This window comes from Parasteatoda tepidariorum, chromosome 2 (assembly GCF_982258835.1).
Source record: "Parasteatoda tepidariorum strain Cologne lab strain chromosome 2, Ptep-v5.0, whole genome shotgun sequence".
Taxonomy (NCBI): Eukaryota; Metazoa; Arthropoda; class Arachnida; order Araneae; family Theridiidae; genus Parasteatoda; species Parasteatoda tepidariorum.
In genome coordinates, this window is record NC_141756.1 from 51,254,001 (window position 1) to 51,281,251 (window position 27,251).

General features: G+C 25.0%; 1 protein-coding gene across 4 annotated transcripts; it reads right to left on the reverse strand.

The window, feature by feature from the left end:
- Positions 1 to 222: 222 nt before the first annotated feature.
- On the reverse strand, positions 223 to 27,065 carry LOC107452737 (armadillo repeat-containing protein 2). 4 transcript variants are annotated; one of them, XM_087157315.1, is made up of 21 exons: positions 26,892 to 27,065; positions 26,647 to 26,793; positions 26,017 to 26,076; positions 24,436 to 24,514; positions 23,323 to 23,452; positions 20,874 to 21,051; positions 18,711 to 18,814; positions 16,504 to 16,685; positions 13,991 to 14,090; positions 13,491 to 13,660; positions 12,485 to 12,535; positions 12,234 to 12,379; positions 10,457 to 10,559; positions 9,393 to 9,533; positions 8,898 to 8,987; positions 8,690 to 8,786; positions 6,835 to 6,960; positions 5,543 to 5,659; positions 4,103 to 4,235; positions 1,294 to 1,454; positions 223 to 520 (listed from the first exon to the last, which is right to left on the reverse strand). In XM_087157315.1, exons 1-21 carry the CDS (start codon positions 26,954 to 26,956, stop codon positions 405 to 407), a joined length of 2,496 nt encoding a protein of 831 aa, XP_087013441.1. In that variant the 5' UTR covers positions 26,957 to 27,065; the 3' UTR covers positions 223 to 404. The 4 variants fall into 4 exon arrangements, with proteins under 4 accessions (XP_087013441.1, XP_087013442.1, XP_087013444.1 ...); XM_087157316.1 differs by having other exon boundaries at positions 26,888 to 26,986; XM_087157317.1 differs by having other exon boundaries at positions 403 to 520; positions 1,331 to 1,454.
- Positions 27,066 to 27,251: the final 186 nt, after the last annotated feature.

Here is a 27,251-nt window from a genome sequence, read left to right on the forward strand (position 1 = left end):
GGGATTCGAACCTGGATGATCTCATTGGGAGATGAATGCTCTTCTATACTCTGACACACCGCGACTCTCACAGTAGTGACTCGTTATATTTTAAAAGATGTTACTAATTTGAATTTTTTCTACAATAAAACTTTTCTGAATAGGATTCAAAAAACATAAATATGTCTTATTACAAAATGCCCTGTATTCATGCTACTTTAATTGATACGGATTCACACAAGATCACTATAAAAAAATTTATTAAAAAGTATAAATATCAGCATAGCATTAAATATTTACAAATGCTCATGGTTAAATCCTCCATTTAAAATCATATAAACAAACTTTTTTTAAAATGCATCACATTTCTGTTAGTACAAAATGACTAGGTTATAAAAAGTAGAAATTTTACAAAGAAAAAAAAATCAAATTATAAATCGAGTTTCTAAAAGATGTAACAGCTTTTGTGCAACTGGGCAAAACTCATCTTTCCAGTCTGAATAACTGGTTCCCTCTTTTTCTATAGTTTCACTCACCTTATCTATAAAATACACATTTTAACATCAATTAGTATTCATTTTTCTTCTAATGATATAATTTTACAGAACTAAGTTCATACATTTAATATCACATTTAAAAATTTAAAATTAGATGAAAAAAACTAGAAAAAAGCAATTAGGGAAAAAAGCTGATAAAATGAACATTTTAAATATATTTTATTGGTAGAAGTAGTTTTGTAAAAATGATTTCTATATCGTTATCGTTAAAAATTAATAATTTTGAAAATATATACATTTATTTTTATTGTAATTTTTCTTAAGCACAAGAATTATTTTAAATACAAATTTCATTCGGGTTATTTTTCCAGAAATCTCACTTGTAACAAATAAAAGGATTGCTGGAAAAAATTTTCCTCTTTTTTATAAATAATATTTCAAAAAAATTTTTTGATTCACTGATTCTTAATTAATGCTGATGAATTAAATTTTATTTTTTATAATTTAAATATTTCAAAATATATTTAAAAAGCTTTGAATTAACTCCTAATTAATAGTAAATAATTAATTTTAATAAATGAATTTATGATACTCAAATTATAATATTAAATTTATCTAGTTTTCAACATTGAAAACTCCTCTTACTTTAACTTCTTTCCTTTCAAATACCAAATATTAAAAAAAAATTTAAAAATATCAAAATTTATTCCATATAAATAAATTTTAGATACATTTATTTTTAAATTTTCATAACATTGAAAAAAAAAAATTTATTTTTAAGTATTTATTTTCTGCTATATATTTCTTTTATACTTACAAATTGAATATGACAGGAACTTAATTAAATGTTGCACCTCCAATTTAGAAATATATTGTCCAACAGAATTACATCCATTGCAATAGTTCCAGAGTATTTGGCACATCAAAGATGAAGTTTTCCAATCACGTTCTGTGCACAAATGCAATTTATGCAAGACTCTAAATTAAAAATTTTATTAAATGTTTTCCATAACAAGACTATTAACATTTTATTAAACTAGTATAGTGCATATATACATATGAGTGTATCGCAGTTTTCCATTGTTGTGAATACATTTTTATTGCCTGGAAAATCACATGGTAGGATCCAGTTTTCCTACATTAATTTTCATATTGGTTTAGTTATAATAATAAGCATAAAATTGACATATGTCCTAAAGTTATTGTTTTCCTAAAAATATTTTTGTTTCCTTAATTTAAAGGTTAAAATTACCTGTTCTATTATTATTGTTTATATTTATATATCTTATACTATAATACGAGGAATGGTTGCCAAGTCGAAAATCGCCCCAGAATTAATAAACTCCGGTAAACTTGGGGGTCTGGGGTTTTTGGCCACGAGGAATCGATTGGCGCTGGTTTTGAAGCGCTACGGTCGAGCAGTTCGGAGTTACAGATAGGATATTTTCAAACTTTATTAGTTCGCCATAATGGCTATAGATACTTTTCTCCACTCTTATAAATTTATGCTAATGCGAACCTTACAATTGAAATATTAATTTTCGACAACTTAAACCAATAACATACGAAGGAATTAATAATTTAATTGTAAGGTTCGCATTAGTTTACATTTATCAAAGTGGAGAAAAGTTTAACTTTTGTGTTAAAATCACCGTCAACAAAGTCCGACATTTCAACATTCGTCAGATTTCAAGCTACATTTTCAACATGCAGAACGCACCTCTACATGAAATTCTTCAAAGAGCCGGAATTTTGGAACAACAAGCGATCAACTCAATTCTACAACTAGAAGATACCGTCATTGTCAGAATGCTTCTCCATTACGCCGAACAAGCTTACCCGACCGTCAAAGTTGCCGTACTTCACCCTGAATTTGTCGCACGGTTCTACGTTACAACAGCGGATGGCGCTTATGAAGGAATGGCTCTTCTCAACGATATCAGTGACCAGAACAAGGCTTCCAACTATCTATACGGCGTTCAACAAGGATTCGACGTGCTACTCATTCCCATTCACAAGAGAGCTCAAATGGATAGAGGCGAGCACTGGATGCTAGGAATTTACGAAGCAAGCTATGGAGAACGTCAACTATTAGTCTGCGATCCAGTCGACAACCCGCTTCCCATCGATGCTGTTTTGAGAAAAATACTGCGACACGTTTTGAATACCGTTGTTACGAATGAAAAGCTAAAAGGATGCATCGTGAAACCTCGCAACGCTTACAACCACCAAGATGACGCGTCTTCCTGCGGAGTTTACATCGTCTTTTATGCTCGACAATACCTCTCTCCTCGACGCCTTTTCCTGGACAAGAATTTTCAAGAAGCGGATGAACGGAAGCAAATTTACGAATTCGTTGTGAACAGTGTCTCTAATTGTATAATTTTTTGTTATCAATTACATTTTGTTTCCTATGACTTTTCAAACTTTACCTTTGTATAGAATAGTTCCCTTTCCAAACTCTAACTTTGTTTAGATAGTTTACAATGGTGCACTTTAACCGGTTATCTTTTCACCAATGGTTTCACAAATTTTCTTACTGCATGTATTGTTTTGATAAATCACAATTGAAAATTTAAATCTTCGAGTTAGCTTCGATACCTGTTTTCTCCGAGCGGAGCTCGGTCACCCGCTGGTATTTAGAAATATCACATTTATCATAAAGGATGCGTCCTGATAAAGAACCTTTACGTTTTCCCATTAAAAGTTTCTCTATTTTATTTTATTTTTTTATTATTCTTCGTATATATATATAAAGAGAGAGAAGGATACAAAAAGGAAAGAGAACATTTCAAAAAAATGCAAGAATTTAAGATTAAGTTTTGCAAATTATGCATAAGTTGCAAAAGCATAGAACCCTTAAAATAAAATTTTAAAAAAACATTTGAAAACTGACCTAAAAGTAAAAGGACTTACAAGTATTCATTTTTCCTAAATCATCCTTTATTATAATTTTATCATTTTATTTTTGTCGTTTTTTAACTAAAACTCCCAGATGTGATTAGCTTCAAAGGACACCAAAGTTCTTATGTAATAGAATTTCTGTGTATCTTTGCCTGAGAGTTTTCTTACATTGTTATGACATAGTTTAAAAATTTACCGAAAAACGTTATAAAAAGTATATCTGGTCACATTATGGTGGTCTTATGGCGTTTCTGCGCTAGATTTAGTGCAGAAATGCCATGAAGAACATCTTTTAACCCATAAACTAGACAAAAAGTGTTATGAACAAAGTATGTCACATAAACTAGAATAAGATTTAGATCTCTTTACCAGTAAACTTGACCGAAAGCATTATGACTGATACACTCACAGTCTAGAAAGAAGAATAGCTGGTGCTAAAAGTGTTAGTATCTTTGTTGGAAAAAGGAACACTTTTAGTTCATTTTTTGAAAGAGGGTGCAACGTTGAATCGGTTAAACAAGAAACTCTTAATTTTAAAAAAAATTAGTAAATAAAAGAAAAATATTTCAACAGAAATATAATTGTGACAATTCTTAATACAAAAACGGAAAAATGGACCTTTACGATAGAGCCTGCATTTTAGGAAACATTGAACCAAAGCTTGAATGGAATACATAATACTTTTTATCTTAATTCAAGAATCAATGAAAAAAATGCTGTACCTGGTTATACCTTGTTCTTGATAAAACATTTGATGTGTACTTTGATCAATTAAAAGGTTCATAATAATTCCATATGCAGCTGTTTTAAATTCTTTATCACTTGCATTGAGTAGTTTCATGAATTCAGGAAATACTAGAAGAAATATTATATTTCAGTACTTTACATGAAAAAGAGTGTTGATATTAAAACTAGGCATTTATATATTAAAATATCATAAAACGTATAGACATAAAAACCTGTTTTTATACATACTTTATTTACTGAAGGTCATTAAAAAATTAGCATATATAATAAGTAAAAATGTTATTAATACAATTAAAATGTATCTCATTTTAGTATACTTTAAATTATTAATACTTTAAATTAAATATACTTAATTAAATATATTTTACTAAAATGTATTTCAATAATAAAATTTAAACATTTTACAATAGTAAAATTATTATATGTTTCAGGCTGAGAATGAATAAATTTTTCAAAAAGGATGTATACAATCAAATATTGTATACATCTATTATGGAGAAAAAAAACAATTTAGTTTTTTGTTCCAAAAAACCAAAATGGCTGCTAAATATAGCAGCATAATTTTAAGTACTTTTAATACTTTTAAGGGTCAAAAGTTAACAATTTTTAAAAATATATTAACAATTTTTAGTTTAACTATTCTTCAAACTATCATTTTCTCAGGTATAATATGTTCAAGCCATAGTATATTTAAAAACAGTATTTTAAAAGACTAAAATAATTAAATAATTCAGAAGTAGATGAATTATCTATATTTTTATTACTTTCTAACATAGAACATTTGTTACTCAAACAAATGCTTTTCATAAAACTTAGTTTTTTATATTAAATTATTTTGGAACACTTTGTTACAAAAATCTTCAAAAATTTAAACATTCTGATTTTTAGTTTCATTGTAAAATCAAAATTCAATTCTCAAAATTAGTTCCTTAGGCATAAAATCTAATTCAAATATTTTTAAACAAACAATATTATTTAATGAAATTTAACTACTTTTAATGAAAAGATTACAATAATTTAAAATTGTAGAGCTTGAAATAACAATAGGCAATTTCACTTTCCTTTTCTCAAAATTCATTTTGTCACTTAAGAATTACTCTTTAGAAAGAAATCTGTTTATCAATTGTGTTAAAAATAAATTATATAAAATATTTTGATGAAACTCTTTTCTTCTATTCTTATAAAAACAAATAAATTAAAGTAATACTTGAAGTACAGATGCAATAAATACTTTCATAGTAACAAAACAATACCTTTTAAATAAATATACATATAAATGAATTGATAAATACAGATCGTTAAAAATAGGTTTTTGATGAATGTGACCTATTTTTAAGATACATTTATTTAAATAATCAGTAAATAATGAGCAAAAACAATTTTAATACTAGTAAAAAACTATAACTAATGCTCACGTGAATTGTCTTGAATAAACTTGCGTACTTCTTGGTGTCTTGTTAAATTTCGAATGATGTTGGCAGATTCTAATTGAACTTCATGGGAGAAAGAAGAATCGAGAAGTGTTATCACACCTATAAAAAAATTAACACATAAAAAATTTAAGTAGAAAACCAAATCAGTAACATAAGTTTTTATTAATTATTTTAAAATAAAAGTTAAGAATAAAATTAAAAATATAAAAATTAAAAATATAAAAACAAAAAATTATAAAATGTAGTACAAAAGGAGTTTTACAAAATATTATTATATTATCCAAATAAAAATATTAGTTTAAAATTTTAAACTGCAGTAGATTCTTCATATTTAAAGTACAACATATTACTAGAATCTAAGTATGACAAGTGATTTGTAAGGGACAGTCAGTCATCAAATGTAAAGATAGAAATCTTGCAAATTTATAGTTATGTACTTTGCAATGTTTCCCATTAAATCCTAAAGAATTTCAGAGAGCTTCCTTCCTCTTGAAGTAATACAAGTTTGATCCTGGAGAACTCTACTAATAACTCACAATGACCACAATTGTGACCCTAGTGTTCACGTGTGTAAGAATATCTATGCCATCTTGCTTGTTTTCAAATAAAACATCAACAAAATCCAATATATTTTAGAATTTTTTTTTCTTTCTGTATTATTTTGTGCAAATAGAATGCAAGAAAAAACACCCCTGTATCAGCCCCCTTCTCCTTGTACCAAAAACAACTTAAAAAAATATTTTTAGTTCTATGACTTTAAGCATCTTTTAAATTCTGTAGGAGATTACTCCAATGTGGTGCAGTTTAAATTCAACTGTTTATGGAAAGGAAAAATTTAATAGCCTTTACTTGTGGAATATATTTATTTAAATAAAATTATAAGATTTTTATTTAAAATTAACATATGAGATAGTTCACAATTTGCAGAATATAAAATTTTAAAGGGCCCCCTGCATGAGTATACCGATGTGTAAAGACAGGACTATGTTTAGAAAAACTCATCATTCATATAACATGAAACAAGAACAAAAGCTAGTTGAAAAGAAAAAAAATAAGCGAAAGTTCAACTCAATATTATTAATTATCTGAATTACCAAGGTTAGATTAAATTGATTTCTATATTTTTTCATAATATTGCTAATGTATGAAAGCAATAGTTCAAAGCTTTTGAAAACAAATCAAATAAACTTTTATCAAAATAACACATGACCAATTTTTGGTTATGATATTCTATTTAATGTATCAATTTGTTAAGAATTCAAGAAAAAACTTACACTCAGCAATTGAAGTGCAGATATCTGATGAACTAGGTAAGTAATAAGCAATGTTGCCAATTACAACAAGGAATGAATATAAAGCAAAATTTGTGTCATATACAGAGGCTTTTTCTGCGTAGGCTCCTGAAATATTATAAACTAAGTTACAGTTAAAGTAAAAAATTATTTTATGTAAATAAAAATGTTCCTACTTAATAATGAAATTATACTTCTAGGATCCTTTACAGACAAAAAAGAAATTATAATAATTTCATAAATTTTTTTAAAAAGATTACAGTAAAATTTAAAAACTTTGTTAAACAAGAAACATTTCAATACATAAAATAAAACAAAAAAAATAATCAAAACATTAATTAGTCAATTAACAAATGAGAAAAGTATGTTCATAGGCTAACACAGAGAAATTAATGAAAATGTGAAACAAAAATTTCTTGAATAATTAATGTTACAAATTTTACATCGAACCTAAAACTAATTACAATAACACAGTTTATAAAAATAAGGAATTTGTTAAATAAAAACTTGTAATATTTTCATTTAATGATATAACATATTTTTTCTTAAGTAAATGTTTTTTTCAGGACCTAAACATATGGATGTTGCCAAGTAAGCGACAAAACTATCTGACAAGTCCACAGGGACAATGAATTCTAGATTTATTATTCCTAATCTGGCATTGTGGGTGAGATAAAAAAATATATATAAAAAGCGCAATTTTTAAACTATAAACTAAAAAATTACAAGATTCATTTTTTTACGTGTTTCTTCCTTTAAACTTAATGCACACAGAAGAATTTAAATTTTTACTAGATTCCAAAAAAATGGTTTATCTTAATACTAACACATATACTGTTCATTTATATGTTCACTTGACTACAATAATTCCTAACAGAAAAACGGTTACCTGAAATTTAATTGAATTTACACTAAGGATAGGCAAAATGGGGGAATATTAAAAAATCAAATCAAAAGTTATTAAAACTTTATGTTTAAGAAGAACAATCTTTGCACTTATACTTAAACTATACATAGGATTCGATACTTTGCTTGTCTCTATGACAGCCAGAAGTATCAATAAGTATAAGTACAAAACTGTACTTTTTATACATAAAAACTTAAATAACATTTGAACTATTAGTCTTATCAACTTTTGGTTTGATTAAATTCAGCATTAATAAAATACACTAAAAATAATGTCTCATCTACTTAGATTGGTATTTTATATCACAAAATAGGCATAATAAAAAACTGGGTTTCTTTACACTTTATATTTACTATATCCCTTACAATATCTGAACTATTAGTCCTATCAACTTAATTTTAGCATTAAAAATAAGTAGGAAACAATACCTTGTTTATTTTCTTAAAAAATTTAAGATTAAAAATCTTTTTTAGGGAGAGAGGGCAAAATTCAAGTATCCATATTAATCACAAAGCAGGACTTTTAAATCAATTTCTAGCTTTCCCCTAATTAATTCGCAAATCGACTACTTTGTAACTGGTTAACCCCTTTCTTCTCGCTCCCGTGATATTGCCGGGCTGCAGTGTTCAGTAGTAATGCGCCAATAAGAATAAAACTAATTCATTTCTTTTGCCCGGAAAACATTTTATTTCTCATTTTACACACCTGATGATAGTACCAGGATATTTTTAAGGTAATTGTATATAGTTAGTTTATTTTAAACTAGTTGCAGCACTAATCAAATACGTATTACAAATACAAAAGCCAAAAAAATGGGCACTTTTATGACCGTTTTCTTGAAAATTGACCAATTGTTCAGGGGTTAATATTCAAATATTGATTAAAAAATAAAATTGCATACTATTACATACACATTGAAATATACATTACCAATAACTGACAGTAAATGTGAAATTAAAAGTTCTTCAGAAGCCAAGTAAGTACCAACTTCTAGACTCAGGCAAATATTAGCCCAAACACATAACACCTAAATAAAATACAAAAAAAACACTATTTACTCATTAATTTATGGTCATTGAGACAAAATAAAAATGCCATTCAGTTACTGAAGTTACAATAGAATAATTAAAAAGCATACCTTTAAAATAACTTCAAATATTTCATTTGTCCAGTTACTGTCGCCAGTAGAATTAGAATTTCTAAAACATTCAGATACATTTTCTTTGAACTGCAAAAAAAAAGAAAGTATAAAATTAAAGAAATAAAATTTGTTGAAATTTTCAGCATCACAATGTTAAACTTTTATAAAGTAATTTATTAATGAGTTTGAATTATCAAGCACATTTTTTCAGTCTCAGCAATCAAGTTTTTTAGTAGCATGGTTTAAGATTAAATACATATAAACAACAATATATAGCTTTGTTTAGTTTTAAATGCTTTAGTTATTTTCTGAACTCAAGCAAAGTGATGTAAAAATAAATTGAAAATTTTAATTCAAAAACCAAACAATTTTTGCTGAACATTTCATACTATTATAAATAAATTTAATACCAGTGAATGAAACATTCAAAAATAAAATAAGTACCACAAATATAAAAAACAGTATTAAAAGTAAAAATAAATATAATCATACTTGAATATGCTCATTAACATAGACATCTAAAACTTCAACCATGATGTTTATAAAATTAGGTGACTTTAGGAAGATAAATGCTGTTTTATCATTTGCAGATACCAAATTCCCAATAATAAAAGTCACTTGCAATGCAATGTCCTGCAGGAATTTATTAAAACCATTTTAGAAATAAAATGAATACTTAAATATCTTTTTTTATAAATGAGAAACTTAGCATTCTAAAAAGTATGTATCTCTTTAATTGATTGTATAATAGAAATCACCTTTGTGTAATAGAATTAACTTTTCCAAAATATTCTTTTTTTTAATATTTTCTACACATAAATACTATTTATTGAAAATACAGGAGAGAGAGAGAGCACTTTTAAGCAAACAAACAATATCATAGTTGCTTTCCATAGACTTTATAAGTTAATAGTACTTAAAGAAAAAATAATTTAAAATAAAATGCTAAAAGATTCATACTTCAAAAAATAATGTTTTCAAAATAACTAGATTTAGCACCTTAATTTTTTAATTCAAAAAACAATCATTTGGAAAAACTTTTTATTCAAATAACGCATTAAAAAAATTATTGAATATTTTCAGTAAATAAGCTTCTTTGAAGAAAAAAAAACTGAAGAGCCTGCAAAAAAAAATTTCTATGAAGTTTAACATTCATAAAACATCCAATTATTTATTCTTTACTTTTTATATAGAAAATAAACATTATATAATGTCAATCAAAAGGTTCGACATAGAATAATTACTCTCTTTTAAAATTTAATTCCATAAAATGAACAAAAATAAATGCTCATAGCATCAATTTTATCTCTAACTGTAATTAAAAGATAGAAGAGAAATTTAATATAAAATAATACATGAAACATGCCTCTTTTTTACCAAATTTCAACATATTTTTCACAATAATTAGTAGTATATTCTGAATTATAAATTAAATTTATTTTTAATAATTAAATTTCTGAAGGTACAATAAGTGCCCCAAATTTTAAATTTCTCTAAAATTTACAAGTTAAATATTGTAATGAAGTAATAAAAATTATTTGTAAATTTTTACTCACAATGTAATACTTGTGAAGTTCAAGAACATATAAAAAATTGAGTAATAAATCTGCATCACTTAAATCTGTTAAAACTTTGCAACCTTCAGTATCTAGAAATTTGCTGCAAAAAATAATATAATAATTAGTTTTAAAACTTTGCTACCTTCAGTATCTAGAAATTTGCTACGATAATAAGCTAGTTTTAATATCATTTCATCATAGTTTTAATATCATATCATTGTTTTTTACTTAATTAAAAGAACATGAGAAATTACTATAACAGTTTATTTCTAGAAAATTTATTGAATTATTTTATTAAATTAAATATGAAAAACATTGTCCATTTTTGTTTGAGAACTAGCTGAATACCTGTTTTTCTTAAGTGGTGAATAAAAAAAATCAATTAACCTGTACTAAACAACACTCATAAATCAAGCAGAAAACTAAAAGGCATATGCCAAAACAGTCAAAAAGTTTAGTAAAAAACCAGGTAAGTGACATTCTTAGGTTTATTTATATGAATCAGTAAAAATGGCAGGTTCCATCAATATTATTATTTTTTTTAAATTAGGCATTGGTAAATAAAATAAATTGAGGAATTATTTGTCTACCGTCTCCAATAAATCGATAATAAAACTGCTGGGTGACCACTTTCTTCTTACAACGATTATAGCTCCTTTGAAAATGTCACTTACCTGGTTTTTCCACAAAGCTTTTCAATTAACAAAGCTAAAATAATTTATTTTTTATTATTATTATTTGCTTTCCTTCCGGGTGACTTTACGTAATTATTTTAAGCAAACACGTTTCTTGTAGTTCATTCAATCAGAATTGAGATTAACTCTATTTAGCATTACGTGGCGTGATGAATATTTAAAATAAGTAGTTAAAAAATTTCATATATATAGATGATATTTCAGAATGCTAACCAAGGAAAAATTTAACTGCTAGAAAACTATTTCAAAAATAAGATATCAAAGAAACAAATCAAAATTAAATTAAATTTTTTGTTAATTAGGAACGATGAGTAATTATACTTTTTAAGTCTGCCTTGACTTAAAAAAAATTATTATCTGAAGAATATATTTAAGTCTAATTGACTGATTCATTGAAATTGAAGGTTTTAATTGAAAAAATAATGAGCAAATAATGTATTACTTAATATTCAAAATTGACGTAAATGAAGACCATATATAAGATAAAAATTACATGAAACTTTTAAATTATAACTTTCCACTATGTATAAAAAATATTTGCTAGTAATTTAAAACATTTCAATAAGATGTCTAGTTTATGTTAAGTTTATATTTAGTTTTACAGTTTTATGTTCACGTAAATTCAAATGCTTTTAACACATATTAAACAAGTAGTTGTGCATATAAATAATAAATGAAAATCATTATGACAAAAAAACATTTTAAATTATTGATTTTTTTGTACGCATTATGATCTACATTTATTTAATCTTCACTTATATCTAACTGACAAATAGGGTCTTTGTCTTAACAAATTAGTGAAAGTGCTGACCTTGAATAAAAACAATTATGATTTAATTTTTTTGTGATCAGTTTCAAATAATTTTATGATTATTTTAACAATTTCATTTCGAAATATTCAAAGAGGCATCTAAAAGTCCTTAGGTATGAAAAGGGTAAGAATCAGTGATCTAGATAATGCATCGTTGAAAAATTCTAAAAAAAGGTTATTGAAATAGCAAGGTTAGAACGTAATCCTCTTAAAAATATTAATAAAAACATGAGTGAAAAAATTTTCACATGAAAAGCCGTTAACATACCTGATAAATCTTACAGCTATTTGAACTATGTCAGCATGTTCATAAAAACTGTGAAGTGTTTTCAATACCTGATGCAGAGAGTCACACTTAATTAAGATTCCTCTAGTTTTCTCATTTCCAGCTGAACAATGTAGAAGCATCAAGAACTATGAAAAATATAACTGTTTGTATCTATCATTGTTTATACCAAAAATATATCACAAAATCTGTTATAAAACTCGAATTTAAACATATGAAAAAATCTGTTATACCTGGATGATGATTTGATTACTGTTATAATCCCATTCATTTGCCATACAAAACTGAAAAAGATAAGACAAGAAGTTAAGAAAAAAAATTGATACATCTAAAATATAACAAATCTTGTCAATATAAGTTTTAAGCCACAAATTCTATATGTGTCTATATTCTTTCACTATGTGAATTGTTAAAAGCGTACATTGAAAATTTGAGACAGTATAGCATGCATCTTCTTACCTAAATTATCAAAACTGTATACATTTTTTGATAAATCCTTTTTTTATAATTGGTTAGACTCTACTTTTTTAAGGTTTAAGTTACACGTTTAATTGATAGTCAAAATGACACTTTTGTTTGCTAACTATTTTTTTTAATTCTTTTAAAGCTTAAACGAAAGATTTTTTACTGATAAAAGGTTTCTTTTTCTTAACATTGAGACCCAAGAGTTATGTTCAACTAATCAAAGTCTTAAATGTGAGTACTCGAATATATAATTTATGTACATTTCATGCATTCAGGTGTTTAACCTCTTGCCTTTCAGAATACAAATATTTTGGTACTTACCGGAAAATAAAGGAAAAATATGTAGGCGATTGATTTTTTGAGACATTTAGGTACTGGTGTAAAATCTTATCAACTATTTTCATCAAAACCAAAATGTAGTAAGATAGAAAATATCTTAAAATTATCGAAAAAATCGCAATCTGTAAAAAAAAAAACGCTGAGCCAATTAGCAAAGCCATTAGAAAGATATTAGAAAACTGGTGTGGTGGTGGATTTAAACAATAAAATGTCATATTTTGCATGAATTTCACTTCTCCAGAAAGTGAGAATTGTTTACAAACCACCCCATAAAAATTTGCAAACTACAGAAAAATAAAACACGATCCAAATTGGCGCTTCTGCTCCAGAGTTATTATCAAACATCCATACAGACAGATTTTTATATATAGAGGGATAATTCAAACAGTACAGAAAGTATAAGCAAATAAATTATAAATTTATAAAAATACTCACATAATGATTTATTTCTTTTAAATGATGGCATATAACAATTATGCACTTTTCAACCAGTCCACAGTTCAAGTCCTCTGAACATATTATTTGTTTCAAAATTTTTAAACAATATATAGTTGCTCCTTTGTTAGTTGCGATGGATATATCATTCATACTTTCAAGGATTATGTCTAAAAAATGAATATAATATACATATTTGCTTACATTAAACTTGCAATTATAATACAAACATGTTCAAAATAAAGTACTAAAAAACTCATACAATACTAAAAACTTAGAGGAAAAATTTAAAAATAAACTAAAAATATTTTCAAAACATTACAACAAATGCAGATTTTCATTAACATTTAACCTCAAATAAGCTAAACTTTTCCTTAATCGCCATTTAAAATATTTGAATTGAGCCAAATGAATTTAAATACATATATTATATATATCTTTATAATTAGATGGGTATCTTTATCAAAATATAAAAATTTTTCTTAGATTAAAATTCTTACCAATTACTTGGTCATCATCATATTTTGACCAACAATCTTCTTTCATTAGTTTAAAAGCTAATCTAAAGATATTTGTCAAATTGTTATCTTTCACTTTCATCTATAACGAAAAGGAAAAAAACACATATATATTATTATATAACAGTAGTATATAGACACTTTTGCTTTATAAAAGAGGATATAGTAATATCTCTTTGTATTATGCATTTAGATATATAGCAAATTTCTAAAAATCTCTCAACAAAAAATACTTATTAACATCTTTTCTAAAAGGTGAGAAAATTTGTTTTTTTCTTGATATTTAATAATAACAAGGAAACAACTATGAAAGAAAATTGTGCACACAAATTTAAATTTTTATCGGAGTATTTAATTTTCAACTTATTAATTATATATTTATTGAGACTGTTTATAGCAAAAACTTATTGTTTTGTTTAAATATGCACATTTATGAGTGTTTTATAAAAAAAAATAATTTGAAAGTAAATATATAACTTAGTTTTGGATTTTACTAGTTTTTTCTTAATTAAAAAGCAGCGATTTATTATTAAGAACACACTTAAAATACTTTAAAAAACTACTTTAAATAATACTTTAAATAACTAAAATATCATCAAAAAAAGTGTTAAAGCAAATTTACAAAACAAAAGTTGAACATAAAAAGAAGTATCCAAATACATAGAGGCAAATAGTACTATTATACGGATTGTTAATAATATTACACTTCTGAAATCATGAAAAAAGAGTGGAATAAATATATATATGCATATCTTAGATAGATCGATAAAAGTAAAGTAATTAAATTTTCATAATTTAAGAAAAAAAATTTTAAAAGCATACAATATAAAATGATACACTTTTTAAGAAAATTTATTTATTTTTAAAAGAAGGAAAAACGTTTGCAGTGAAAACTTTGATGTTAGTAAATAAGAAAAGAGGTACCCTTATTAAAATTATAAGGTTTTCAAAGGGAAAGAATAGATATTGATTACTTAAGAAATCATAAAGATTTTTTAAAAGATTAGGTATGCATGTTTTTGGCAGTTTTGAACTCAAAGCAAAAATAAAAAGTACATGCATGTGTGAAAAAGTTGCTGCAACACCCCCTTTTTTGCTTCAACTTTGACTTTTAGTGTAGAAATCTAATTTTAAGAGTTTCAGAATTATACTCAAATAAAAGATGAAACTTTGCATTAAAAAATGCGCATTTTGTTTCATAAAATTTTGGCAAAATTTTTCGACAACTTTTTTTTTCCCTAATTTATTTTAGATTTTACCCAGCTTAATTTTTTTCAAACATTATCATTTCATTTTTTAATATTTTAAAAAAAAATCTGAAAACAAGAAGATTTTGGTGTCTTAAAGGAACATTGATCATGCCTCTCTTTCCTTGTCAGAAAAATTAAGCAAATCATATAACCCTTCTTCCTTTAGATGCTTAAATAATATTCAAGCATTCTCTGAATATATTTTTGCAATTAATAATAACTGTGAAGAAAAAAAATTTCAGAAAATAATTTTGTGGTTTTTGGAAATAATGAAATTAAGTATCTAAAATTTTATTATAAATTAAAAAAGCGTATGAAAACAGAAAAGTTAATCTAGATAAAATAACTCAAAAATACTATTATCTATTTGCTTGCATAATGGAGCAATTGCATAACAGCTTTAACCTAAAAATTAATATTTCGCCATAGAAATCGTACACACAATTCTAACTACTAGTTTTTGACACTTTATTACGCCATAAGATATAAACAATAAATTAAACAATAAAAACCTATCTTGAATCCGAAAATAAAATAAGTATACTCAGTCAATAGAAAAAGTTTGCTTCAAGAACTTACACATTGAATAAAGATGAACTCGAAATTTTGTGATTTTGCTGTCTTGTAAGTTTAGCTACCATATAGAGTTAATTATAAGAGTTTTATTTAACTAAAATTGTAATGACAATAACAAAAAAAGTTTAGAGTCAAAAATAAACTAAAGCTGCTAAAAGCTATATAAATTGACATAGCAGAACTTGTGATAACAATAGTTTTTTTCCCAAGAACCCAAGTACTTTTTAAAAAAGACTTTTGTTCTCAAACGTTTAAACATCTTATAAATTATAAAATTTGTAGATTTTTAAGCTAAGAATAGCATTAAGAATTCAAATTCTAAATTATCTTAAGCAAAAATAAATAAATTTTAAAAACATCAAAAGTAATTTTTTCAAAATAACATAAAACATTTTCTATTGTGACTTGACATTTTATAGTGTGATTCAAGAGTGTGACTTGACATAAAACATAAATGTATTTAGCACTTATAAATAATGCTTTTGCAAACAAATGAATTGCTTTTTGAAATAAATCATTGCTTTAAACTTATGTTCACAAACTATTTGAACTACAGGTAAAGTAATTTCAAAAACAAATAACATCTATAAAAATTTTACAGTAATTATAATTTTACACTGAAATAATTAAGACAAAAACATCATCAAAATAGCAAATATAAGAACTCACCTTTAATAAAATGCCAATAATTTTTATACTTAAATCAGGGACATTAGAATTTAAGAGTTTAAATAACAGTTTTAATAAATGTGTTCTGCTGCTAAATTCTTTTATGAAAGCATTATTTCTTTTCAAGTGCATGTATATTTCTTTGATAACCATTATCTTTTCTTCTATTTGCTTCGTATTGCCTAAGAATAAAAAATATGAAACTATGAAAAAAAATATATGAAATTCAATATTTTTTAAGAAGATTTAAACAAAACTAATTTTTAGTTAAATAAAAAACAGGCATAATAATAAGAAAATCTATATTTGTTAAACTTTCCTCTCGCGCTCTTTTTGCGCGCTTTCTTCTTTTATATTGAAAAAAAATTATTTCATTTATGACAAAGTGTGGATCAGCAATACTTTTACTCTCTAAATCCCAGCACCTAAAGTTTAAATATTGCCTTTGGTCAAAATTTTTTTCATTCACTTTGACTTTTTTACTTTTGTATTATTAGTACAATTCAACAAAAAATACATTAAATATAAATTACAAAATATAACGCACCATTTTCATATAATTAAAAAAAATACATAATATAAAATGTGAACAGATTATTTCAATATGCAAGAAAATTTTTCTCACAAATAAAATATGCACAAGATATTTTTTTTTACCTGAGTCAATGCTTGGAAAGCCAAGCACACAGTATGTAGGAATCTTTTATTGCAATCAATATCGAGAAACGTATCGTTATTCCTACAAGTAAACAATTTCTTTCCAACATTTAACTGATAAAAGTTTCAAGAAAGTTCCTTTTGTTTGAATGTTTTTGTCCCTTTGCACCATATATCAACTTATAAAAATGGTAGAAACTGATTTAAAGTGTCTATACAGAAAATAATACAGATTAAAAAGTGGTTTTTTAATTAAAGTGAAAAACCAATAGATATTCCAAAAATATTTGTCAACTTTAGTTTCACATGAACTGTTCCAATGCAATCAATGTATCCCCAAGAGTAACTCATAGCTCTACTTCTCAGCTCTAGAACCGTCATGCAATAAGATTGGCTGCAACATGGAGTGCTGGCGACAACCTTGCTCATTTGGAAGACGGGAGGAGAAAGTCAGGCGATGAAAAAGAAGCCAAGCTGAGAATTAGGAGCCACTGTTCGAATAAATTTCCATTTACTGTTTTATTATTTAGGATGCAATTAGAATTAGGTTTTATAGTATGTTTAATTGTTTAATGTTGTTATTATATAACATAAAATAAATTAATTGTTGAGTAATTATAGTTATTATTATAGTAATTATAGTTAGTAATTAAACAATTAGGCTGGTGTTACAGAGTTATTAGTTTAGTTTCAATCATAAAAAAAACTTAAAATAGTCTTCCAGAAAATTAAACAGGTTAATTGGATAAAAAAGGAAAAGCAATTACTAAAAAATGTAACTTAACAGCTAAATTTATTGTAATAATAAAGTAAGGTAGGGTGGGATACAGTGGTTTGCTATTTAGCATATACATAAAATATTTCAGTTCACTTTAGAACTTTTTAAGACTTAAATCTTAATAATTCTTTAGAGAAACAAATTACCTTCTTGGCCAAAAATAACAGTTAACAGTTAATTTCTGTAAAGGATAATCGATTCAAAAAATTTTTTAATTTATTGTTTTAGATTTCAAGGGCATTTGATTAGGCGATCCAAATTTATAAGGCAATGGAAGAGTAACATTAATAAAATAGTTTTGAATTTAATATGTTATATATCAGAAAACAATCAAATTCTCCAAAATGTTCTCCTTCTGCATAAGTATACAAAATTTTTAGGCTGGAAACAACAATTACTACAATACTAACAAAGAACAAAATACGAAACAAAATAAAATTGCACATTTTTGATGGTAAATTTTCCATTTAAATAGAATAACTGTGTTACACTTTCTCTTAGATTTAAGTATAAAAAGTCTTTTAAAAAATTTGTATTTTTATAAATTTTAATGATAGAATGAAAATGATTTAAAATAACATCCACAATAGCTAAAAATTTATTATTATTTACAAAAACAAATAATGTTAAGAATATGATAGATACAAATGGTGTAAACATTACAATTTTGCATGAAATAACATAGAAATAGAAAGTATAGAAGCCCAAGATACCAAAATTTCAGTCAAAGAATATTTAATTGATTTAATACATTTTATAAAATAAATTTTACCTTGTTTAATGCACTTTTCCAATGATGGGAAAAGAAGGGAAAGATTCTGCGAAAGTTCTTCGAATTCTTCATTTTCATTATCTTTAGACAATTCCCCAGAAGAGCTAAATGTAAAATTTAGCGATCAAAATTAAGGATACAATCATTAATTATGTAAAATAACATTACATTTCTCATTTAATATTATATTTCTAGGATAAAATAAATGAATAATTTCTCAATTATTTATATTATTTTTATTGTTGAATTAACTTTTCATACCCTTAAATTATTTGTAATATGATTTTTTTTTTAAATATATAATTTAATAAAGGAAAAAAATGCAAAAAGTGGCTATTAAATAAAAAGGGCCTATCAATATCAGTCATTAGGTTTGAGAAAAAAGTGGTAACTAAGTAATTAGAGTCTACCAGCCACTGGCTATGTACTGAAAATTTAAATTTTCAGGTATAGTGCCTTGGCTATTACAAATCTCAAACACGCTGTTAGCAACATTAAATTAAAATGCTAAGCATTTACCACATTATAAATGATAACCCAGGTTGTTTTCGATGATGTATTTAAGTGATGTAAATAAGGTTCAATAAAAAATGCAATTTAAAAAAAAAAATAAATAAATAAAAAGTGTTATTCAAGTTTAGAAAAATTACATCTTGAGAATTATATTCTTGTTGAAGTAGATAATTCTTGACATATTTCATATATTTCACACAATTTGACATATTTTCATAAGTTAAAAAACACTTATGAAAAATTTCTTATAGTAATTTAGGTACAGAGGACAAACCAAAATATTAAACTGTAGGGATACTATTAAAAAGAACAAAATGGTTATTGACAATGACACCAGCAAAATTTTTAGATTGTACAATTCTTTTACGATGTATATTGGTATAAGCTTACTTTTTTTCACTAAATGCTACAGATCTATTATTTGCAGAAGTAATAATTTTTTATTATTCAAGAAGTCTTGCTGATTTTGATTGGCAAAGTTCAGATCTTTAGTAATAGCTATTTTCTCTGTTTCCTCCTTGAATTTTCAGATGAAGGCTTATGAACTTCAACTGAAGAATTTTGAGTTTTAGGAGAGGTATTTGAGGTACAGATTCTCTTCAGTACATACATCAAAAGTATTGTCATTTGTTGTTAAGGGTCTTCTTTTAAATATCACACATATATCAACATTCCACATATTTCAGAACATTATAAATAGTTCACAAAAAATATATTTCACTTTTTTAAGTGTTATCGCAACAACTTAAATCTTTAAAAACCATTTCTCAATTTCACTTCAGTGTCTTCAAGAAATCTTGGTCACCCTCATATTCGTTAATTCTTTAGGTAACCATATTAAATACCCACCTCTAAATTTAAGTCATTGATGATAATGAAGGGAATTTTAGACCCTCACATTACATTAACCCCAAAGATTCCAAGTTATAAAACTTCTTTCGCCATCGTTTACTTGCAACACTCCAGTTGTCTACAATAAATTCCCCCTAAAATGATGGCTAAATCAAATAGTTAAAAGAAAACACTTAAATGATAAAAAATCATAAAATTTAAATACAAATTTTGTAGTGACTACGTAACTAAGACACTTTTTATAAATAAAGTTTTAAAAAAATGAAAAAATTACAAAATTACTTAAACAAGTGTGTAATTACTTAGATACTATAATAAAGCACCTACTTCTAATATCAAAACACAGAATTAACTTCTGAGCTGATTCTCAACTTAATATTAACACTAGATTAAATTTCATTTAACCTGATTCAGAATCTTTTGGATGCATTTTAAATTTCGCATTCAAGTTAGACAAAATTTTATTCCTTGTTTCTCAAAAAAATCATAAATAAAAACTTGGAAAATGAATAAATCATATTTCATATGGAAATAAGAGTTGAAAAATCTTATCAGAGGCAGGTGAAACCATCTGTGAACTTTATTTCAGTTTACTGATTTTATTAATTTAAAGAAATAGCTTCAAACATATCAAAAATAGTTATTTCATAATCAAAGTTGAATAAATAATAAAAGTATCACAAATATAAACAAAATTTATATTCATTTTCAGTAGTTTATACAACTGCTTCAAGTTTAAAATAAAACTTAAGTTTCCCAACAATGAAACTTTTGAAACAAAATTTCAGTTTGACTAACCTCACAAGCTCTGAAAAATATGGCTCATTTAAAGAAGAATGATCTAAGCTCTCGCTGGAATAGTTTAGATTTTGGTTGACTGGAATTAACTTCTCTTCACTAGAAGGAGAATCTTTTGAATGCCTTCTAGATTCTTCAGTAGAATCTTTGGAAGAAACTTTATTATTCTGTTCTTGGGCTAAAATTCAGACAAAACATTTATTCAAAACTTTGAGTTAAATTATAATCACATTGATATAAAACACGGCAAATTTTATATGAGCCAGGTAAAACCACAAAAAAAACTAATACTTGGCATCCTGGTACAAAATAAAAAGTTTTTTTTTTTTCTTTTTAAGCAATTATTTTATTTGCACAGAGTACAACATATCTCAATTACCCTAAACATTATATTTAAATATTGAAAAGTTTCTTAAATGTATTTAAAAAAAAATACCTGTAGGGTAAAATTTAATTTTGCGTAGTAATTTAAGACCATATAAATTTTCATCATATCTACCTAATTTAAACAAAACAAAGACATGTACGAGGGAATATTAAATCTAGGGGATATTAAAGCTGTATAAAATGAAATAAAAATGCATACATAATTTTTGTTTGTAAAAGGTATTATAGAAGCAAAAGGATTTTAAGTACTTTAATAATCATCCAAAGTGCAGTATGAAAATAGAAATAGAAATTAGATACAAATTTTGAATGGATCATAAATAATTGACATTTTTATAAAAGTCGTATGTTTTCAATTTAATTCTTGGGTGGTATCCAAAAACTGGATACAGTGAAAGGCGTTCAAAATTCTTAAAATCATTGCTGCTTATAAAGAGTAAAAAAATAATATATGTATCAAAATTTTCAATTACTTTGAACAATTTGTAGAAAATTCTAATGACTAAGATTGTTGAAAAACATTCACTAATAAAAATATTTCTTTCTAGAAAAAACAAGTTGAGTCAAAAAATCAAATTGAAAAGTTGAGTTGAAAAGAAACCCAATTAGTAGCAAAAAATTTATGATATTGACAATGAAAATAATATATTGAATATTCTAAAAAATATACTTATCAAGATCAATAGAATACCTAAAAATAAATTGACAAATGGTCATGAGAATTGAACCAATTTTGGTTTAACAAAAACAATAAATACAAAGTTAGGTAACAATATTTATTAAATATATTACTAACATTAAGCTAAAAAAAAAACTTTATATAATTGTAATAGATATTCATAGATAAATTGACAAAAGGTCAAGACAATTTTACCAGTTTTAGTTTTACAAAAAAACAATCAATACAAAGTTAGGTAACAACATTTATTAAATAAATTACTAACATTAAGCTAAAAAAAACTATAGATACTTTTAAATTTTGAAAGAAAAAACATAATTTTTATTAATAAAAATTTTTAAATATAATGTACAATAGTAGAGGGAAGTAAATCATGATCAACTATTTCTTAACATTTCTTATCTATGCTTTTTTTGAAATGGTCCACTAAATCTTACACAGACTATTATTGATGGAAAAAAAATTTCTACAATATTTCATTTATTGTAAATATCTAAACTTCACATAGTCATATATTTATGAAGTATAATACTGTTTCACAAATTTTCCAATTTTTATGACGTTTTATTATTTTTGACAGTAGAGTAGAACCCTGATTATCCGACACCCTCGACACTAGCCTCATGTTAGAAACTTTAAATCATCAAATAATCAGAAGATCTTTTCAATTCAATTATTTAGTGTACCATAAACTTATATTGATTTATTTTCTTACAATAACAGTTTAGAGATAAAAACTTTTTGATATCATCTTTCCAAGCATTCAACCGACCCTTAATACAAAATTAATGGCTATTGAATAACCAAAGTATATAATCATTTGTAATGTATTTCAATGTTCAAATTTAGGAAAAATATTTAAAAAATTCAAATCAGCAATGGAAAGTTTTCACACTTAAGAAGTTTCAGTTCAATAAAAGAACTTTAGCGCTCCTTTTTAGCTACTTACGTACAATTAGTTATAGTTTATAACTGCAAAAATTAGTTGCCTTTTGCAGTTAAATATTACTCAAGATTTTTAACAGCAGATGTAAAATAAATTTTTTTTACCACATTAAAAACAGCACATAAAAATCTTATACATTTAATAATTTTACAATAAATCACTTATGAGCTACAAAAAAACACTCATTTATTAAGCATTTTTAATTTAATTTGTAAACAACAAACAAGTTAATAATAATTAATCAAAAAATATAATATATTTTAAAATCCTAAAGGACAATCCAAAACATCAATAAATATAAATAAGCTTGGTACATTTAGTTTCAACATAAATTTAAATTAAATTTTACATTAAAATAACTTATTTCAAATGCAAAAAAGTACATATTATACAATTGATACATATTATACAATTTAAGAAATACAAACTATACTCACTACTTAAAGGGGGAAATCTGGAAAACTCTATGTCATTTTTGTTCTTCAAAGAAGAGCTTGAAGACCTCCGAAAACAAAGAACAGGTTTCGTAATGATAGGTTCAAGTTTTACATCCTGTTTTGTGAGACTCTATATTCATAAAAAGAAATACTTAAAATCTTCCATGAGTACTTTTTATTTAAATGTTTAAAAAAAATTTAAATGCTTAAAAATACTAAAAATGTAATTTTTAAACTATTAAGAATTTGATTGGCCTTAAAATATTTATCAATCATATTAATAGTTTTTTACTTTGTTAAAGAGCCTTTATAAAGTTTGGTTATATTAACATATTTCAAAAAAGTAACTTTTCATGACCTTTTCCTGTGATTGATTATTTAATCATAGAACATTTTATTGCAGTTTTTAATCTTACTTCACTGGGGGTTTTTCTTTCTGAAATTGCAAACATTTCTACGCCTTAAATGTATGGTTGAAATTTATAAAGAAGTGCATAATCATTTACTAATTCAAAGAATACTATATCTTAGTAATGTCTTTATAAAAAATAATTCTCTTAAAAAAATTTCTGACAATTCTTGACTAACTAATAATTTTTTAATCGCATAAAAAAATTAATTAATTAAGCATCTAATTTATTTTATTTACACATTTTATATGTAACTCAATAAAAAATGAATAATCTATTGCATAAAATTTTAAATGAATTATAATTAACTAATGATACACAAAGAATTCAAGCCATATGATTTTCTTATTCATATAAAAATTTGGAGATAAACTGTGTTTTATTAACTAATTTTCTGTGCAAAATGGATCATAATGAAGATTAACTTTTTGTAATTATTTAAAACACACTAATTTGCTGATGCAAAAAATACTTGAAAAGAAATCATACAAAAAATTTAAAAATGCCAATATTGATCATAAACTTTGCTAAATTAAATATTAACTCTCAAAACAGTAAACAATTGAAAACATTATGTAAAATATTTTCTTTTATACATTATGTTTCTAATGAAAAACATGGTAAGAAATGTATTTGTTATACAAGAAAGCAACTAGATTAAAAGCATAAAAATGTTAAAAGAGGTTAAACAATAAAAATTTACCTTTTTGGATTTTTCAAATGATGAAATTGGATTTGGTATTTTATGTTTCTCTTCTTGCTCATATCTCAAAGATTTAATGCTAAAAATATTTTAATGTAAATAATACGTGAAGATAAAAGATTTTTAAGTATCATAAAATCATTTCAATAAAAAATCATAAAACAAAAATAATAAAAATAACAATTTAACAAAAAATAGAAAACTTGAACTTAAATTTATTTTTAATATTTTGAGTTTCAAAATTATTTAAAAATATAAAAGCAAAATTATATTTTTTTCCAATATTATTATCTACGAAAAAAATTAAGGAATAAATGGGCAAGATGTATAATACGGAACAAGTGGATAAAAATCTGTTTGGTTGAAGCAGGTGTCATCCAGTTAAATTACTGACATAAATAAAGAGTATAAAAAGATCAATTGATTTAAACATTATAAAATGAGAATTGAGATATTCCGATTTTCTCTTTTATTCTTATTAACATATGATGCATTAAATAAAGTATTTTAATAACAAATTTTAATTTCTGATAGAAAATTTTTCCTAGAGTTGAGAAGTCTGAACTTTTTTACCTTGTATTTATATAAACTATGCATTGGGAAACTGAGAATCTGATTGGTGACTTCAAACAGATCGCATAAGAATTTTCCTTAAATTCCCGAAATTGTTTCATAGAATATTATTATGGGATGAGATTTTAATATTTAATAATTTGTTCTGAATCATTTGAAATATTAGTAAAATAATTATTATAAAATAAAAAATTATCATGTTAAATGGAAACTATGAAATAGAATTCTTTGGAAAGTCAGCAATCAAACAGTGTTTTAGATTTTACTGGCTCTATTTCATAGGACTCGCCAAATGGAATAATTCAAAAATAAATTTATATCGTTTTAGATTCTAAAAAGTAAAACACACTGCTACAACAACCTGAAACCCATTGATCTAATGCTAAATAAACTTCATGTCAGCATAAGGGATTTTAGGTGTCATATTTATAAAATTATATTATTAAAAACTGATTAATGCTGTAACAAACAGGGTGTTCTGTAGCGAAGATTTGAAAGAAAAAAAAAACTAACACATTAGGGATGGAAAATTTATATTTAAATGGAAGAAGATAATGTTATAAAAATCTAACAAATTGATGATAAAGTTTAACACTGAGAAATCGGGATAAACATCAAAATTAGTTTGATTGAAAAAAGGATTTTTATTGAATGATAACAAAATAAAGTTAAAGGCAATTATCAAAAATGCCTTTAAATTTTATCTACAAATAAAATCGCTTTTGGTTTTCTTTAATCCAGATAAACTCTCTTTGCCTACAAAAATCCTTTATGAGATAATAACATTTTTCGCACTTAAATACTAATTCGTAACACTTAATATATGAGCTTTTCGCCTTCAATTTTCACAAGAATTATATAAATATTTTTAAAATGTTGTGAATCTGATACCTAATAGATACATAAACATTTATTAAGATAATTATCAAATTTAAAATTAATAAAAAAAATTTATTTTATTCAATAGAAAACTCACACATTTCTTGCATATAAAACAAAGTTTCTTACCTTGTAGAGCTGGAAGGTCTTGAAGTACTTTGCAGACCAAATTGTTCATGATTTTGAAAACTGAAAAAAAATAATAATAATAACAATAATAATGATAAATCATATCAAATATTTAGTAAGGCATTATTGATAAAAAAATTAAAAACGTATGTATAATAACGTACAAATAATAATCTGTTAATTCATATACTTCATTTTTAAATTTTACAGAAAAAATAATTAAATAAATTGTGAAACTAAAGAGAATCTAATGAAATAAAATTTATAAAAAATTTAAGTCAGATAAAATATGGTTGGAGTGTAAAATTTGATGTCCCTTTGATTAGGCACTGTAACTTACTTCTTTTACTACACATGAAATCTTCCATTATCCTATTATATTATTGTGATTTCGTATTATTAAAAAATCTCCCTAAATAAGAGGTGTCTCCTTATTGTAAGCTTTTACCAAAAAGAATACAAAAAATAATAATAAACAGAATTTTTTTTTTTCAAATGTTTATAAAAATAAAATTTTGGCAAATAAAAAAACTAATAAAAATTAATACTAATAACAAAAATATAATACTTTCATATAAAATGTATGTTTGAAAGTACAATAAAAAAACGGATACAAAAAATAGCACTTACAGCCTTTTACCGAATGGAGTAGAAGGTCGTAATGATTCCATCTTTTTAATTTCGGCTTTTGTTTCTTTGATTATTTGAGAACATCGTTTATGATCCATTGTGCGAATATAAAAAGGTAATTCCGAATTATCTGAACTCATCCTTTTCCTGTATAAAAAAAATTCGAAAAAAACAAAGAAATCTTTGATAGTGCGAAATACTTTTATATGTCAAAATACAAAACTAAAGACCCAAGACCTACTTACAAATGTAGCAAGCATTCAAAACTCAAAACATTAGATTCGAAAACATTACGGTGGTGGGTTGCCATGGTAACTTGTGAAGTTTAGATGTTAGTAGTTCACGCTTCAAGCGCTTATAACAGCTTATTTTTGTTTAGTATATTTACCATCAAAAGAAGAAAAAATTTCAACTTATATTATGTAAGGACCATTTTCACTGCACACAAATAAGTTGGGGATTCCAGCGAGAACCCGATTAGCTAAATTTTCGAAGGTCTAATTCTCCCATTAAGTTCTCATTTACATTCGTCCCGCAGTGGACTGATCGTTAAGACACGGCTCCCGGCAGATCACCAAAGTCAAGCATCACTGGCTGCGGTCAGC

Excerpts from the sequence above, each read along its gene's own strand:
- LOC107452737 (XM_087157315.1), bottom strand. The coding sequence starts at position 26,956 with ATGGCAACCCACCACCGTAATGTTTTCGAATCTAATGTTTTGAGTTTT. Across the intron at positions 12,380-12,484 it reads GTAATCAAATCATCATCCAG|TTCTTGATGCTTCTACATTG; the intron begins GTATAACAGATT and ends TATTTTTCATAG. Across the intron at positions 5,660-6,834 it reads CTGCACTTCAATTGCTGAGT|GTGTGATAACACTTCTCGAT; the intron begins GTAAGTTTTTTC and ends ATTTTTTTATAG.